A 17,194-nucleotide genomic window follows, 5' to 3' on the forward strand; every position below is an offset into this window, starting at 1 on the left:
CTAGACAAATGTGGTTTAGCACATGTGGGTGGAGCCTGGGCACATTTGTTTGGGGGTCTGCAGCATCGTGCTGCGCCTTCATGCACAATCCCACTTGGAAATGTTGCCGATAATGACAAATGCTGGGAGGTGCCAGGTCGGGAGAGGTCCTATAGCGTTGTGTGCAGGTCGCGTGCAAGACAGGCAGCCAGTTGATACCTGCTCTACTGGTGGCTGCCTTTGGCTTGGGGACTGAAAAGGCAGGCTAGACCTGATATCCATCTCAGAACACACGCTTTGACACCGTTGTGGTTGGGTGTAGTGGCCATAGAATGACAGGCGAGGCTGGATTCAGCCTTGCTCTGGCCAACTTACATTGTTCACTGCTTCTCAGGAACACAGATGGTGGGAACCCCTGTGGGCCAAAGAGAGAAAAGCAGGTACTGACACAGGAAGGGGTCTGGTCCATCAATAAGCAACATGCCCAACTGTAGGGGCCAGAGCAAGAACAGCAGGGTCAGGCTGTTGTCTTTTTCACAGGTTGCTATGGCAAAGTAGAGATGCCTGTGGGCCTGGCTTGCCTGCTAGTCGGTGGCCTGTGGGTGGGACCTGTTCCCCCTCTCTGCCCCCCCCCCCGCTTTCACTTCTGCTTCTCCTTTGGGGCTTCATGCACCTAACTTCTTATGTGGGTCCTGGGGATCAAAGCCGGGTCCTCGGGCTTATGCAGCAAGTACTTTGCTTAACTAACTGTCTTCCCTAGCGCCTGGCCCAGAGCCCCCATCATGAACTTCCATGAAGAAAATTGAAGGTGTTACCATGTAATTTCCTAATACTGCAAGGCTGATGGGGCTGAACACATTAGAGCAAAAATTTAGGGAATGTCCCTTGGTTCATTTTCAATTACTTCAAAAATCTCTCCTCTGTAAGAGGGGAAGAGCTCCAGGCTCCTGGGTAAAATGAAGGTTAAAAGGAAGAAGAAAAAAAGTCAGCTTAGAAATGTAGCACGGCTGACCGGAATTTTTATATCTAATTCCTACCCTGCCCTCCTTGAAACCATCACCCTCCAAATTTCAAAGACAATCGCTCATCTCATGGCTGTGGACTATCAGTGCAAGTCTTATACATAAGCAGCCATAAGCCACAAAAAGTTTGTCCAATCAATGCAGAGACATTTTTATGTCAGGCAACATAAAGTTCTGTGGCCAATATAGAAAACAGAGTTCAACCTTCCCAGAGTTGCCTGTAAGCAGGCCACCCCAAGCCTCAGGGTTCCGTGGGCCCCAACAGAACTTCAACGAAGTCCCTCATGAAAAGGAGGTCCAGTATCACAGCCCTCCCCCGCTTTTCAATTGCCCTCTGTGGAGGGCTCTTATCCTGACGGGCCCTAGGGTAGCCAGTTAATATCGATTAGAGACAAAGGTTCAGATTTACTCCCCATAGCCGAACAAACGGCCTTCTCATTTTTACATTTAGTTCATGACTGAGCCCACTGAAACTGGATCCTCTGAATGAATAGGGCCAGCCTGTTCGCCTGGAGCAAAGTGCGTCTGAGACAAGCTGTGCACCCCAGAAAATGTGTCATTCAGAATGGAAACAGTGACAACCCTTGAGAGCTTGAGAGGACAAGGTTTTGTTTCACCTACAGTGGTGAAATGGCTTCTTTAGTAGAGGGGAAAAAAATCTTTCTTAATTTTTTTTTTTTAAAGTTACCATGGCATGAAAGAAAACAGTTATCTTCTTAGGCTGGTATGTCTCACCAATTCTAAAAATCTCTGCCCATTAGCAGGACCTCAGGGCATGGTATGCCTGGCCCACAGCCCACCAAGAATACATGGTCATATTCATCCTCATGTTTCATTTTCATTGGTTATATTGAATATATTATATTGGTAGAAATTAAAAGTGTGTGTGTGAATGCATGCTTGTATGTGTGTGTGTGCATGTGTGTGTGTGTGCGCGTGCATGAAGGCATGTGTCACTGTTTTCTTGGAAAAGCCAGAGCTCACATAACATCACTTTCATGAAACCATCGGCCCACACCTGGCCCTAGTACCTCTCATCTGTAAAACACTGGCCCTCTGAGCTCACACCTGCTCCAAGAAACTTTCTACATACAAAATGCACACCTCCTGTGATCACACCAGACCTAAGTAACTCTCTGCATGTATAACACACACACACGCATATACACAAACATACATGCATGCATACATTCTGAGCTCACCTGACCCAAGAACCACTAACCCTCTAGAGTCAGCATTTAGCTGCATTACCCTTTGGCTAATCGTGACAGGATTTATGGCCAGAACTATAAACCTTGGGTGTCTGGTATAGTAAACCCCGGTGGAGGGGTGGGGGTTCTCACTTGAACTCCAAGAGCAAGGCATATGGAAACAGGGTTGATTCCCTCTTGAACAGTGCCTATTCCTCGGCACAATCAGAACCTGTTTTCATCCTTCTCCTGGAGTAACAGGTTTAGATTTTGAGGAAAACAGATATTCCAGCCAAACGCTATCACCCACATAAACGCTGACATTCAGGTAAGCTGTGCCCCGTGGTAGGAATCAGAGACCTGCGTCTATGTTTTCTGACCGGAGTTAAGATTCACCCCTGAAGTCGCTGAACTGCAAACCCTTCTGAAAGGCAGCGGGAGGTGGAATTTCACCTTGAGCCGTGTGGCCCCCACAGAGGAATTCAGCTGCCAGCCTGTAACAAAACTGATCAGGCGTATCAGATATGAAAGTGCGGGTTCACCTTGAATCCCTGTCCTCTCCAACTACCGGGGACTGTATCCTAATGCATTCTGGCCTCCCTCCAATCCTGCCATCAGATATGCACCTTCTTACCTCTCGGTGTGCATCATCCCTCTGTTCCAGTACCTGCCTATGGAGGCCATGCACATGTGACCCTCCTTTAGTACTTCCACGCAGGGCGTGCAACAGGGTAGTGCAAAGGGTTAGCACAGAAATGGCTCCGTGTTCCAAAAATAAAACGTTTCAGTTTTCTAATGCACGCCAGCAGCTAATGTGAGTTCTGGTCTGTGGCAACTGGAGGAAAGGACAAGCCTGTGTCTGTGTGAACTGAGGCCACTGGGCAGAGCACAGCTGCAGCCCCTTAGAACACCCTGCAATATGTCTCTGTCCATCCCACCATGCCTCTCCCCTGAGTAGACCAGTGCTTACACCCTGGCACAAAGGTCAATTCTAGCCCTGAGGGGCTAGACAAGGCGCTTACACAGTCCTGAGGACCTGAGCTTGGATTCTCAGATCCATATAAAAAGTCAGGTGTAGCTGTAGCAGTGTGGACCAGCAATCCCTATGCAAGGCAGGCAGAGACAGGAGCCCCTGGACTCATTGGCCCGTCAGCTCAGCCAAATCAGTGAGCCTTAGGACCAGCGAGAAGCTCTGTCTCAGAAATAGGATGGAGAGGTCTGAAGAGGTCCCAGTGGTTAAGAACTTGTATAAAATACAAGTTTGGTCCCAGCACCCATGACAGGCAGCTTACAACTGTCTTTAACGCCAGCTCTAGGGGATCCGATGCCCTCTGGCCCCCATAAGCACACACACATCACACCACACTCACGCACAGACACACAAGCGTTTAAAATACACATAATTTAAAATAGAGTGGAGAACAATTGAAGAAGACACGCACTGTTGACTTCTGGCTTCCACACTATATCACGCACACACACACACACACACACACACACACACACACACACACGTGTGTACACACTAACACAGAAGGTCCATTCCCGCAACCAGAACAAAACGGTAGAGGAGAATGGCTCTCCTAAGCTCTGAGTCAAAAGCAGCACACCCCTTGTTTCCCAGGCCCAGCGAGTCAAAGACTCATCTGAGAACTCTGGGAAATGATTCATTTCAAGGCCTTTTCTCCCAGATATTCTGTTCCCACCAGGTCCCAGAGGGGCTGAGTAGAGAGGAAACTGTAATGAGTAATCAGGGTTATTCTCGTGGTGGGGCAAGTCTGAGAACACTGTGCAGGGGGCTGGGGAGGACTTAGTGAGGTGCTTGCTACACAAGAATGAGCAGTGGCATGCGCTTGTGATCCCAGCATTGGGGAAGCAGAGACAGGGGGATGCCTAGGACTTGATGGCTAGCCAGTCTAACCTAACCAGCAAGCCCCGTGTCTCAGTGACAGAGCCCACCTCAATAACCCAAGGCAGGAAGGACATCTGACATTAGCCTCTGGGTTCTATACACTGGAGCACACACGTTCATGGGCACCCGCACACACAAGTGTACATATGCGTGTATCCCGATAGGCAAGCACCCCCACCCACACAGGCACACACACAGAAAAAAGTCTGCAAAAGGTTACACAGCCATCCCCCTGACAGAGGTTTCCAAGAAAGTCCCAGGCTGAATCAAAGCTGATGGTGTTTGCGTAATCGTGGTCCAGTTCCCGGGTCCCTCAGGACTGTGAAGAAATGTTTTTCCCCTTTGCCTTCACACACCTTTCCCCCACTTCTCCGAACCGTATTCTACGCAGAATATTTATTCTTGGGGGAAACACGAGCAGCTATGCCTGAGGAAAGAATTACAGAGGGGGGAACCACAGCCATTGCCTTAAGCCTTCGGTTTTGAAAATACCTGGCGGGGACTGACCTCGTGACTTCCCTGAGCGCACACTTCCCAAACGCTGGAAACTCTCTGAAGCTTCAAGGTGTCCCCGTCAAGTTTAATACTTCAGTCAGTAAGGATGGTTAGCGGTTAGCGGCCCTGGCCTTTTGGGGTTGAAGCTGAATGTCACATTCAGCCTTAGAACAAAGTCTCCGACTCCCCGTGACTTCTGGATACTTTATGAAGAAATCTGCCAGGATCTATGACACACTTGAAAATTGCTACAAGAGAGTTTGCACTACCACCACAAATGAGGGAGGGGAGAGGGAGAGAGGGGGAGAAAGAGAGAGAGAGGAGAGAGAAAGCAGAGAGAGAGGAGAGAGGAGAGAAGAGAGAGAGAGCAATGCATTTGCTAATTAGCCCAATTTAGTTATTCCTTGTAATGTATATATGTATGTGTGTGTGTGTGTGTGTGTGTGTATACACGAGCATTCGCTATTATGCACCATAGATAAGAGGCAATGTTTATCCATTGATTTTAAAAAGTTTAAAAAACAAATGTGTGAGGGTTTTTTTTTTAAGTAATGCTATTAGAGCTAAGGCAATGGCTCAGTTGGTAAGTGGCTTCACTATAAGCCTGAGGACCTGAAACCAGCCCTTAAAGCACCCTGACCCCCCCCCCAAAAAACTGAACATGGTAGCAATAAGCTTACAGTCCAGTGTTAAGGGAGTGAATCCCTGAGGCTCACTAAGCAAGCAGCCCAGCCTACTTGGGTGACCCTGTTTCCAAAGAGGTAGGTGACATTTCTGAGCATGACCCCTTGGGTTGTCCTCTGGCATCCACGTGCACAGGCCCCTGCACACCTACCCGTGTGAATCTGAATCTGCGCACACATATAAATATACACAACACGTGCATGAAAATTAAAGTGAAACAATCTTGTGGTCATGTTGTTTGAATCAGACATTGTGGTAGACCGAGTATCAGTCAAACATGATTGATCCTGGCAGGAAGCAAAGTGAGAAGTTTCTGTGGGGAACGTGCAAATAAGTGAGGTTGTAACATTACCCACGCCACCTCTGTTTTCTTATTTTGGCTACTGCTCTTGTTTTTCAGGAGGCACCACTGTCCTGGCCACAGAGAAGCCAACCATTATAGACAGCACCATCCAATCAGGTACCAAAGTCTAAGATGTCTACATTCCATGCACCCCTTCCAACCCCAGTCCCAAACAGCATCATCGAGCTTTCTGGTTTCGGTTGCTCTAATGGTCTAGGAGAGATGCCCAGACTTCCGGTCCCAAGGAAAGCTATAAAAGCTACATGCCTTTGGTCCTCAGTAGGCTTGAGTGAATGAGGTTCCCTTCATCAGTCACTGCTGAGTGACAAGTCCCAGCTACCCCCCCCCCCCCGGGGAACTGAGCAACATACTTTGTTTAATTGCCACGCAGCTCTGATGTGGCCTGTGTTTGCAAACTAGAAGAAGGAAATCTCGCAAGCCACAGCTTAACTATTTATTTTCATCACCGTTATGAAAAATCAAGAGGCGCAAAGTTTGTCTGTTACGCCTGCCACAGAGTTGGCAGTTTTACAACAGCGCTTACGAAGGGTGTGCCACGAGACGGGCACGGTAAACCTCGGTTTCCTGTGCCAGGGAGACCAAAGTTTGCACCGTGCCTGGGCAGAGAAATACTCTGGGAGCAGCCCCCTCATCCTTGGCTCAGAGGAAAACCCAAGGACTCTGCACGCCCAGCGGTGCGGGTTATCAAAGGCTGCCCTCTTTTGTTTTCTGTTAGTATTCCGTGACCTTCTTCCCCACAGACTCCCATGAAGGGAAGCACTTGTATAAGCAACCGGAGTTGTTGTTTTTTTCTAAAATGCTTTAGAGTTAATCATTGGAGGAAGGTGAGAGGGGTCAACTTTCCAGATTCTTCCATTTCCTTTATTGAACTTCACTCAGCCTTGGTCTCTGCAGTCATTTATTAATGGACCGTGTGGTGTGTAGCCATGTTTCCTCAGCACTGACCACCTGAGAGAGGACAAGAAAAAACCGCCCTAATTAGCATGCTTCCTTAAAGGCCACTGTCACCGCTGACCTGATTAAACTGCAAGGCAAACTTCTTCTGTGGAACTTTCCCCCAGTTTTCCGGTGCTCAGGCTGACCTGCTCCCACCTAGCCTAAAACCACTCAGCATGAGGCAGAGGAATCCCAAAGGCTAAATCCCCCGAATGCTGTTTTCCAGGTTATAATTTGACTTTGGGAGCTGTAGCCTAGGATGTCCCTAGGCTCTGAACCTGGGCCCTAGCTGTCCTCAGATGCTAGGTGTGTCCACCCGCCCTCAATAGGTCAGTCAAACAGATGATAGCAACAAGAAGAAAAAGACACAGGAGGAGGAGGAGCAAAGAGGTCCAGTGGCCTCTCTACTCCATCTTAGAGATTCTGATGTGAAATTTATATTTGAATAGAGGGAAAGAGGTCTGCCAGCAACTCTGTGTGAAGTCTTCCCAGAGAGAAGCTTCCCCCTCAGCTGGCCCAGGCATGAGCCTTCCTCCTCCCAGCATAAGATGCACGGGGAAATTCCAACATTGTTTCCATAGTCTGATGGCAAAGGAAGGGTGCTAGTGTCTCTTTGCAAATATTTCACTCTTACCAGGAACCTGGTCTGCATGTCCTGAGGAGGGCTTCTCTGAAGTCGGACTGTAGGGCTGTGGCTCTCAATGTGCTATCTTTGGAAGAGGACAAAGTGAGGGAGCAGAGTTCTGATGATGCCATGAGTGTCTTAACGGCTCTTCTGGTTTCTTCTCTTGCTGGAAGTGATTAGAATTGCCTGGTAGTCGCGAGCTCACTTGCTCCGTCCTTCTCTCTTTCCGCCTCTCAGAAGAGCTATATGTGTCTTTGGAAAGAATGAAAACAAAGGTCATGGTCGCCAGACCACGAGTGGTTTTGATAACATGTTTGCTTCCTATGGGACCTCTGGGTCATTCTTGTGATGGCCTTACAAACAGGGACCCATCAGCCCTCTCTCAGGGTCTGCCGATGTCAGAGGGCAGGTGTGCAGAGCATGAATCAGTAGGACTTGTTGTTACCACCATCTGACCGTAGAGGTGGACAGTGGACATATGACTGCCTATTTATTCCATTGCCTGGATTACGAATCTGGTCTCTACCTCCTCAGTGGAAGGTCATGAACTGTGTGACATTTGGAGGATATCTGTTCATTATAACCTTCTGGTTAGGTCACTGCATAGTCTTATGGGGACTGAATGTGCTTCCAACGAGGTTAGGTTGACCACGCCTAAACCTGGATGCGTTACCAGCCTCCCACGCTTCACAGGCGGTGGCAGCAGACAGACCCCCAAGTCTTCATCAAAATTCAATTTTCCTGAGCAGTGACAGCCTGAGAAAGGGCTGAGGGGATATCTCAGTGAGTAAAGCAAACATGAGAACCCAAATTCAATAGAAAACAGGGTGTGTGTGTGTGTGTGTGTGTGTGTGTGTATTATATATATAGCATGCATGCATGGCTAGGCCCTACTGGCAAGTTCCACACCCTACTAGAAGCCTAGCACAAAAAAAAAAGAAAGAAAGAAAGGAAGGAAGGAAGGAAGGAAGGAAGGAAGAAAGAAGAAAGAAAGAAAGAAAGAAAGAAAGAAGGAAAGAAAGAAAGAAAGACAAGATGATTGGTACCTGAGGAATGGCCTCTAACACACAAACATACACACATGCATGAGCACATTTACACACACAGAGAGGGAGAGAGAGAGAGAGAGAGAGAGAGAGAGAGAGAGAGAGAGAGAGAGAGAGGCTTCATCTTGAGGATTTTTACCAAGTAATAAACTCAGCAGGAATGCGATACCCATATACCGCCTAGGTTGTCATCAGACGTATAAAAGCCCGTTGACACTTGGACAGAAAGTGTCAAGACCCCCCTGTTTAATGCTGCTCCCTCTGAGGGTCTTCCCACATCCCCACAGCAGCTCACAGTGAGTTGGGGACTTAGGATTGTGTGGGCTTCAGTCCCTCACTTGCGTGGACTTTCAGACCAGGAGATGACTAAGCAGCACTCACGCTAGACAGGAGCCTTGACTTGAAAATGAATCCTTGCTGGCATCCTGTGCTAATGACGCCACTGCGGGCAAGATCGTTTCGGCAGCGCAGCTGGCACCGGCTCACAGAGGCCATAAATTTGTTTTAAGTTCAGAATATTGTTTCCTGCTACTTTTAAGAAGGAATTTAGTCCAATTGTTGCTATTGAATTTAATGAGAACTGTGCACAACTACAGGGCATGGGTAATAATTTAAAAGCTCAGCTGTCAGTGCGCCTGTGTCTTCGCATCTTTCCTCCCCTTGACTTGCTCATCTTCCTTCTCCCCCTTTTCTCCTTCTTTTCTAGTCCTCTGCAGCTTTCTTTTCTCTTCTACACATGTCTGTTGTTGCTGCTAATGTGAACCCACCCTTTCATTGGCTTGAGTTGTCAGCACCAAGCTACACACTTCACAATCCCCCTGTTCCCCTGAAATGTACTGATTCTTTTTAAGCAAACAAGATAACTATAAGGCATCAAAACGAGACCAGGAGACAGGAGGGGGGTCCGATACAATGTAAAAATAGCTTCCCTAGTTAAATTCTAGGACAGGACAGGCCACCGGATAGTAAAGGTAGACCATTCTCTACTGAGGAGAAGGTTAACATGAAGAACAACTTTCTCCTTGTGAAAATGCCAAGTTCATATGCTTTATGATGTCTTCAGAACGTTCGCTAGCATAATGCACAGTGTGGATTTCTGGACCAGAGAGCAAATTCTATGTGTTAGCAAAGTGGATGAGACCAAAGCCATGTGTGCTAGGAAGGCTTTCTGCCTTTTTCTGTATCTTCCGAAGCAGAGTAAAGTAGAAAAGTCAAACCTCACACTTCCTCATCAACATCCGAGCTCGTCCACCATGAGATGTCACAACAGTACATTCCAGGGCAAGGACGTTGACCATGCCATCTGCCAAAGTTGGTTTTGAGGTTTTTGAGCCTTAGGAAGCCCCACTGCATGCTTCAGTAGCTTGCACATGAGAAACCCCTCTCCTTTGACATGCAAGCTGCCCTTCTGCACTAGCTGGGCATACACACAATAAACACATCACGTGGCCAGCTTTTCCTTTGGAACCAGCTCTGCCCCCCTTTTGGGAGGTCACATTACTTCCTTATTATAAGGAATTGCAGCCCACTTCTGATTATTCTTATAGCGAGTGCCTTCCAAAATCGGACATTAGCACTTGAAAAGAATTCCTTGGAAACCAAAACAGGCATATTAAATCATCCTTATCTATTTAATAAATCTTTCCATTAAAATCCCTCCCTCCATTGTTCTGTGGGGGGAGGGGCACTGGAAGAGCTACCGGAGGACTTTGTGTTAAACACTTGGGCAAGTTAAAGAAATGCTCAAGAGGAGATGAGGTCTCTGCCTGACCTAAGGCAGCCCATAATAGCAGGCTTTCCTTTATTGTAGGCAAGTGTTTGAGACTCCAGTTGGGCAGACGCCCCAATGTGCCGCTGTCCGACTCAATACTGCCATCTTGTGGATCGCTGGTCTCAGGCTTGCTCTGCCTGGGGACAGGGCACACACAATTATCTCATCTTTGGACTTGTTCATAGCCTCCGCTGACTTCTCCCCCAAACAAAACCGTACTATCACCGATTTCTTCTTTCAGTGTTTCCAAACTCAAGACACTTTCAGAGAACCTGGTTGAGTAAATGAAAGACTTTGGGGTTCTGAAGCGCTGAGGTCAGCCACCTTCCTACAAACCCATTTAATGCCTTCAGCTTCCAAAGGAAGCATTTGGAGGTTTAAAAAAGTATTTCTGAAGGGTCAATGTTTAAATGAGTTTGGGCTTTATATGACCTCGAGTTGAGGTTTTAAGTGGAGCGAACCATTTATATGCAAATTTAGAAGTTCACCGAAAAAGCCAAAGATTTATTCTGAAATTAATTGACCTGCTAGAAAGCACATAAGAAAGAAAATAATCACAGAAAACCGCTTCAGCTGTTCCCCCCTGACACAGGATTGGGCCGTCAGCTGGGGTGATAAGAAGGAAGTCTTAGGACCAGGCTGCCTCTCAAGTCACATTCCAGCTTTGGAGGCTCGGAATGTCTACAAGATTGCTTTCACTGATGAGACCAGCTTGAATGGTTTGTCCTAGATAACAGATTACCCTTCCTACTGACTATTGCGAAAACAGGGGAAATGTTTTTTTTTGTTTTTTTTTTTTTGGTTTTTCGAGACAGGGTTTCTCTGTGGCTTTGGAGCCTGTCCTGGATCTAGCGCTGTAGACCAGGCTGGTCTTGAACTCACAGAGATCCGCCTGCCTCTGCTCCCCTACGCACATTCCTTGGAAAGTAGCCTTCCTATATTCGTGCTCAAGATGGACACACAGACACAAATAGAATGGCAATGCTAAATACAACTTTGCAGACATGTTCATTCAGGTATCTCTTAGTTTCTTGGTAATCCTGGATTTTTTGGGTTACTCAGAGATTTAGAATAGTTATAAAATTATTTTAAAAAAATGTTTCCTGTAAGAGTATAAATGGCTTTCCTGAACCTGGTGGCTAATTCTCCCCATGTGTCTCTCTGTCCTTCCCCACTGAAGAGTTCCCGACCTATGGTTTTAACTGTGAGTTCGGCTGGGGCTCTCACAAGACGTTCTGCCACTGGGAACATGACAGCCATGCGCAGCTCAAGTGGAGTGTGCTGACCAGCAAGACGGGGCCCATTCAGGACCATACAGGTAAGGGTGACACCATGGCCCCATGCTTGGCACATCTTTGGTTACCAGGGAAGGTTCCTGACACCCGTAGCTGTATGGGCGATAAGGCACGCTAGAAGCATACAGTCATACTTCTGTTTTCTGGAACTCTCAAGGTTTCTTTCCTTAGTGGAGAGAAGCTGGGGGTGAGAATAGGAATTCTGATTGAGTCTGGCCAATGGTTGGCTTCCCTAAAAGGCAACAAAGTGAGCAAGGGTGGGAGAGCCACGCTTACTTTTACCAAGGTCAACTTCAGCCACATTCAGTGAACTCAAGCTCATTACACTTTTTCTGCTGTTACTAAGGACATTTTCAGGAGTGGGGGAGGCGTGGCTTAATATGTGCCTGCAGTCCTAGCACTCATGAGGGACAAACAGGAGGATCAGAAATTCAAAGTCGTTTTGGCTACATACTGGGTTCCAGGCCAGCATGAACTATGTAAGACCCTGCCCAGAAAAGAAGTAATACTGTCCGGTGGGCACTCCGTGCACAAGCACACCTCATCGGCGATCTCTGCATACCAGATTCTGTGCTAACGCATGGCCAGGCCCTGAACACCATCCTGGTGCTTCCCCTCTGTTCCCCGGAATAAAAGGCGAACAATTCAGGAGACTTCGCTCAACCAAGCTCATTTCCTCTGCACCTCATATTCTGCCTCTCCACCTCATCTTCCTCTTATGAGGAATTTCTGGGAGAGGAATGATTCAGTATGTTCCTTCTTAACACTGTCCTGGTTTTATTGTTGTTATTGTTGTTGTTTTTAATCTTCACCGTACATGAGGTTCTTACAAAGAACCAGCAGCATCCTGGCACACGCACATCTACTTCCACAGACATACTCCCTACACACACACACACACACACACACACATGCACACCACACCACACACACCACTCCTGAAATGTATTTAGTAGCGACCCATCAAAAAATTCCTAAGTTGAATAATTGGGGTGCTGAAGAACCCCTAAATTCTCACGTGCCAGATCGGCTTGTGGGCTGCCAGTTGGGTAGAAGATACCCACCCCTCTCCCATTCTGCTGTTCACTCTTCCACGGTGAACAGAAGCACGGAGTGAGCTGAAGAGGCCCCTTTCTGCCACGGCTACCTCCTTTCCTAATGAGAGTGACAGGGAAATTGGATAAAATTGGACTCCCTCAATTCTGAGACACGTTCCATTGAGTCTTAAGACAAGCGGTTTTAGAAAACTTAAAATACTTTGACTGTAAATGGCACTGTACACACAAATGGCATCAGATTAACTAAATGCAATTAGCCGAGACGAAGGCGGTAATCGTGGAAAGATGGATGCAGAGTGGTGCAAAATGGCTCAGTAGGACCTGACCTCCAAAGCGGGTGAAAAGCTGCCTTCGCCAGAGACAAAGGCTAAAAGGCTCAGAGGAGGAGGGGGCTGATTGAGAAGATGAAGACCCAGTTCCCGACCTGGGTCTGATAAAAGAGTCTGAGAGGGAAGCACCGCCACTTGGTGCACTGGAAACCCAGAAGAGGAGCACATTTCTGGGGTTCACAGCTCCTCTGTCTGCAAGTGACTGGCTCCTCCCGACTCTGGGGCTCCTTTGTTCTCTCAGCCGCTGCGACTGACTGGCAGCAGGCTCTGCCTTAACTAGAAAGAGCCTCCCGCTGCAGGAGAGATCATCCGGGAGAAGTAGGCTTGCCTGGCGTAGGAAAGGCCATAGGAACTTATTAACGAGGAACAATCTAGATGAGAACACCCCTGCCTACTAACTCTCACGTTCTCAGGCACTCACAGATACTCACTTTTTTTTTTCTTCTTTTCCTTGTTTGAGACAGGAACTCACTCATGCCAAAGCTAGCCTTAAGTTCTGTGTGACTGATGATGACCTTGAACTTCTAATCCTCTTGCCTCTACCTTGGAGTGCTAGGGTTATAGGCAAGAGCCACCACACCCAGATTTATATGGTGCTGGGGAATGAACCCAGGGCTTCATGAGTGCTGGACAAACATTGTGCGAACCGTGCTACCTCCCCCCCTCCAGCCCTACAGTTTTTAATAATATTATTAGGAAGCTAGACACACTCGTGTTCAATGGAATCCCAGTCCTCAGCAGGAGGGCCATGAGTTCAAGGCCAGGCCATAGTGAAACCCCTTCTCAAAAACAGTAATCATGATATTTGGAACTTTGCAAATTGGATGTTGAGGTATTTCTAAATGATTGCTACTTTGATAAAATGCCCAATTTTGAATATAAAGGAACCCCACTGGACTTTGTGTTCCTGACTATAGGAATGGATCTGTGTAGCTCTTTATAAACGATTCTAGCTTCTTTCCCTTGTATACAAGATGCTAAGGAAGAGGGTCTGGTGGCTGGTTTTGGGTAGAAACCGTCATGGTGGGGCTAAAGGGAATCCATTTGCAAAGGCAGGCAGTAAGGGTAAAAGAGAACCCAGTGAGGCCTGGAGGGGTGGGTCTGTTGGCAAAGTGGTTGTCATGAAAACATAAGGACCTGAGTTCAGATCTCCAGTACTCAGGCATGGCCTTGTGCACCTAACTCCACTGTTAGAAGTAGAGACTAGAGGGTCTTTGGGGCTGATGGTCGGCCTGTCTAACCTAGTCAGGGGTGCGAGGTTCACTGAGAGACCATCTTAAAACAAGGTGAAGTGATTTGGGGGGATGTCCCGCATCCATTTCTGGCCTCCACACACATGTACACACACAAATACCTATGCCCACACAGAGACTCACCATAATCACAACTCAGGAAGTCAGAGGACTTTCTCTGAGAGATGATACCCATGGGTAGTTGGGACCAAGGCTTCATGCACAGTAGTTAGACTGGTGGCAGAAGCGTGGGTCCCATCATCTTTGTTTCCTCCCCTTTGGCATTGCCTACTGTGGTCTTTTCCCAAAGGATCCTGAGGCAGGCACAGACCATGTGTGTTTTTCCCTGAGCTTCTCACTGCTGCTCACGGAGGCAATGCCATTGTCACAAAGAGACACCCAGGTCTCGACAGCTCAGCAGGATGATTGAAACCCAGGAGTACCAGCGTCAGTAGGCACTCAGAGGCCACTCCCCACAAAGGCAGCAAGGAATGCCCTTAGTGTGTCACCCATGTCTGGAGCAGTGACCTACGTCCACTATTCCTTGTGGATCCACTCACTGGCTTAATAAGAGCATCCGTGCAACTCAGGCTGATTGCCCAGTAAGAGAAGGGAACTGCCTACTGGGACACTTACACGGAAACCAGGCCTGCGGACGTGCCCACACATGCACAGTGAAAAGGTACCTCGCAGATCTACAAGCCTGTGAGCCAGCGAAGGGAACACCCCACTGCCCTCTGAGGCCTGAGCATCACCTTACAGCCCCAGTTACATCAGGTGAGGCGAGGGAGTTTGTGATTCCTATTCATAGAGCGGAAAGGTCGTCCAAGAGTTGTGTGTTCAGACCAGGTGGAAGCAAGAGCCAAGCACTCCCACTGGGGGTGATTAAAGCAAAGCCAACAGCCAGTGCTCATGGCGCCACAAGCATTGCCATTGCCGAATGGCGTGTTCAAAATGAGCGTCAGAAATGCACGCTTGCTTCTCCTCGGGCCAGAAGCACAGCAGGGTCTCCGGTGACAATCAAGCTCGTGAGTGCACCTGAGAAACCCATAGCCCATTAACAAAAGCGAAAGTGAAAACAAGAATATTTTTAAAGATGTTCAGGGGTTGGTGCAATGGCTCATATAAACAGAGGGTATGAATTCAATCCCCAGAACCCATGTTTAAAAAAAAAAGGTGTGGGCATGCATGAAGCAGGCCACCCAAACTCTACTATTTGTAGGGATGTACGTTGTTGACAGCCTGTCTGGTTAGCACCTGAAGACAAAAACCCAAGGTAGTCCCCTGGCTTCTCCATGTCTGCTGGGGGTGTGCTGAAACAGTCCCAAGTCACTTCCTCCAAAGTCTGGAGACAGACTGTGCTTAGAGTCTGTCTTTTGATAGTAAGAAGACAGATGTAAGTTATAGCCTGGTTCCCTGTGATACCGAGGTCCAGGTAAGCAGTACCCAAACAAGTCGACTCAATGCCTCTTAGAGCAAGGCCACCAGTGCCCTGGGGGTTCCCAAGAACTGCATCTATGCCTTCTGCTGGTTGCCTCGTTCCTTGGTGCCCAGCCCAGGAAAATGTCTTGATGGGTAGGTAGGACTTGACAGGAAAGAGAGAAAAGAGCTGTAGACCTGTCTGGTCTCCCTGACACAGAGTTTTGTCTCAACAGGAGATGGCAACTTCATCTATTCCCAAGCTGACGAAAACCAGAAGGGCAAAGTAGCCCGGCTGGTGAGCCCCGTGGTGTATTCGCAGAGCTCTGCTCACTGTATGACCTTCTGGTATCACATGTCCGGCTCTCACGTCGGTACACTGAGGGTCAAGCTGCGCTACCAGAAGCCAGAGGAGTACGATCAGCAGGTCTGGATGGTGGTCGGGCACCAAGGAGACCACTGGAAGGAAGGGCGTGTCTTGCTGCACAAATCTCTGAAACTGTATCAGGTATGGACTGGGGCTTTAGGTCACTGGGATGTGGGGAACACTTCCCCACCCTGAGCTGTTGCCTCTGTGATGTTTGTCTTGGTGACACATCTCACTGTCTCTTAGATGACAGCAGGGAAAAGGGAAACAAATCTTCATTATGATTCATTTCTGAGATGTCACAGATACCATTCCTGTCATTTAAATCTTTCCTTCCTTTATGAGAAAATGAATGAGAGAAGGGGTTTGAATTATCTCTGCCACTGATAGGGAGAAAAAAAGCGGTTCTGTGTCTATACTCAATCTTATGAGTTTAACTTACGCGAAGTCTCATGAGCTGATGCCGAACCATCAACTAGGAGAGGGAGTTTGTAAATGTTGACGTTGAAGACAGAGCTTTAAAATATTGTGAAAACCACCTCACTTTTTTTTTTCAGGTGATTTTTGAAGGTGAGATTGGGAAAGGAAACCTTGGTGGGATCGCTGTGGATGACATCAGTATCAACAACCACATTTCTCAGGAGGACTGTACAAGTAAGGATGGGTTGTGGGGCAGGGATGGACGAAGCCTTTGCCCTGGCAGGATTCTTAGCGGGTGACAGAGTTTGCCTTGTCATTTCGAGCAGAAATCAAATGCAGGCAGGGCATAAAGCTGGTCAGTTTATCTTCACTTCCTCCTGTAGCCTAGTCACTTAGAATGCCTGATTGACATCTCGAGGATCCACAGACTGTAACTCAGAAGTAGTCATGCCTGGCATATGGAAACGTTTTGACGGAGAATTGAACACACAGACATCTGGACCATTCCCATATCTGAGTGTGGAAACAAAGCAGTGGGCCTTTGAACATGTTGATAACAGAGAATTTAATTAAGATTACTTTGTCAGTGTGTCACAGACACTACCATTCGCTGCTGGATTACAGATTAGCAGATGCTTCCGGCTCTGCCACTGGCTGGTGTGACTCGGCAGGTATCGGTGATGCAGAGATCTACCTAACAGGGTTGATCCACAGACGAAAGTCGGACAGAGAAAGCCAATTCATATTCCCCAGTTCTTGATCCGTAATTACAAATGGCATCACTAATGACGATGTAATAGCACAGTGATTAGTCTTAAGCTCCATTTGCTACATTGAAACTTTTGTTATATATCATTACATAATAGGCTGTTAATTATAACAGAATGAAATAAGCCTGCTGGGCAAATTGAAAACAAAGGAAGTCTATTGGCTGCAATGGGTTTCTGGTCATGTCAAAAACAGACCAGCCTGCTCTACAGAGCTAGTTCCAGGACAAACTCCAAAGCCACAGAGAAACCCTGTCTCAAAAAACCAAAAAAAAAAAAAAAA

General features: G+C 47.6%; 1 protein-coding gene across 3 annotated transcripts in view; it reads left to right on the forward strand.

Annotated features, from left to right (window-relative positions):
- The window catches only part of Nrp1 (neuropilin 1), a 139,713-nt gene that overhangs the window by 116,094 nt on the left and 6,425 nt on the right, over window positions 1-17,194 (forward strand). For all 3 annotated transcript variants that reach the window (XM_005345924.3, XM_005345923.2, XM_005345926.3), the window contains exons 13-16: window positions 5,683-5,742; window positions 11,205-11,342; window positions 15,594-15,865; window positions 16,282-16,378. In XM_005345924.3, coding sequence (XP_005345981.1) covers window positions 5,683-5,742; window positions 11,205-11,342; window positions 15,594-15,865; window positions 16,282-16,378 — 567 coding nt within the window. The remainder of the gene's footprint in view (window positions 1-5,682; window positions 5,743-11,204; window positions 11,343-15,593; window positions 15,866-16,281; window positions 16,379-17,194) is intronic.

This window comes from Microtus ochrogaster, chromosome 4 (assembly GCF_000317375.1).
Source record: "Microtus ochrogaster isolate Prairie Vole_2 chromosome 4, MicOch1.0, whole genome shotgun sequence".
Taxonomy (NCBI): Eukaryota; Metazoa; Chordata; class Mammalia; order Rodentia; family Cricetidae; genus Microtus; species Microtus ochrogaster.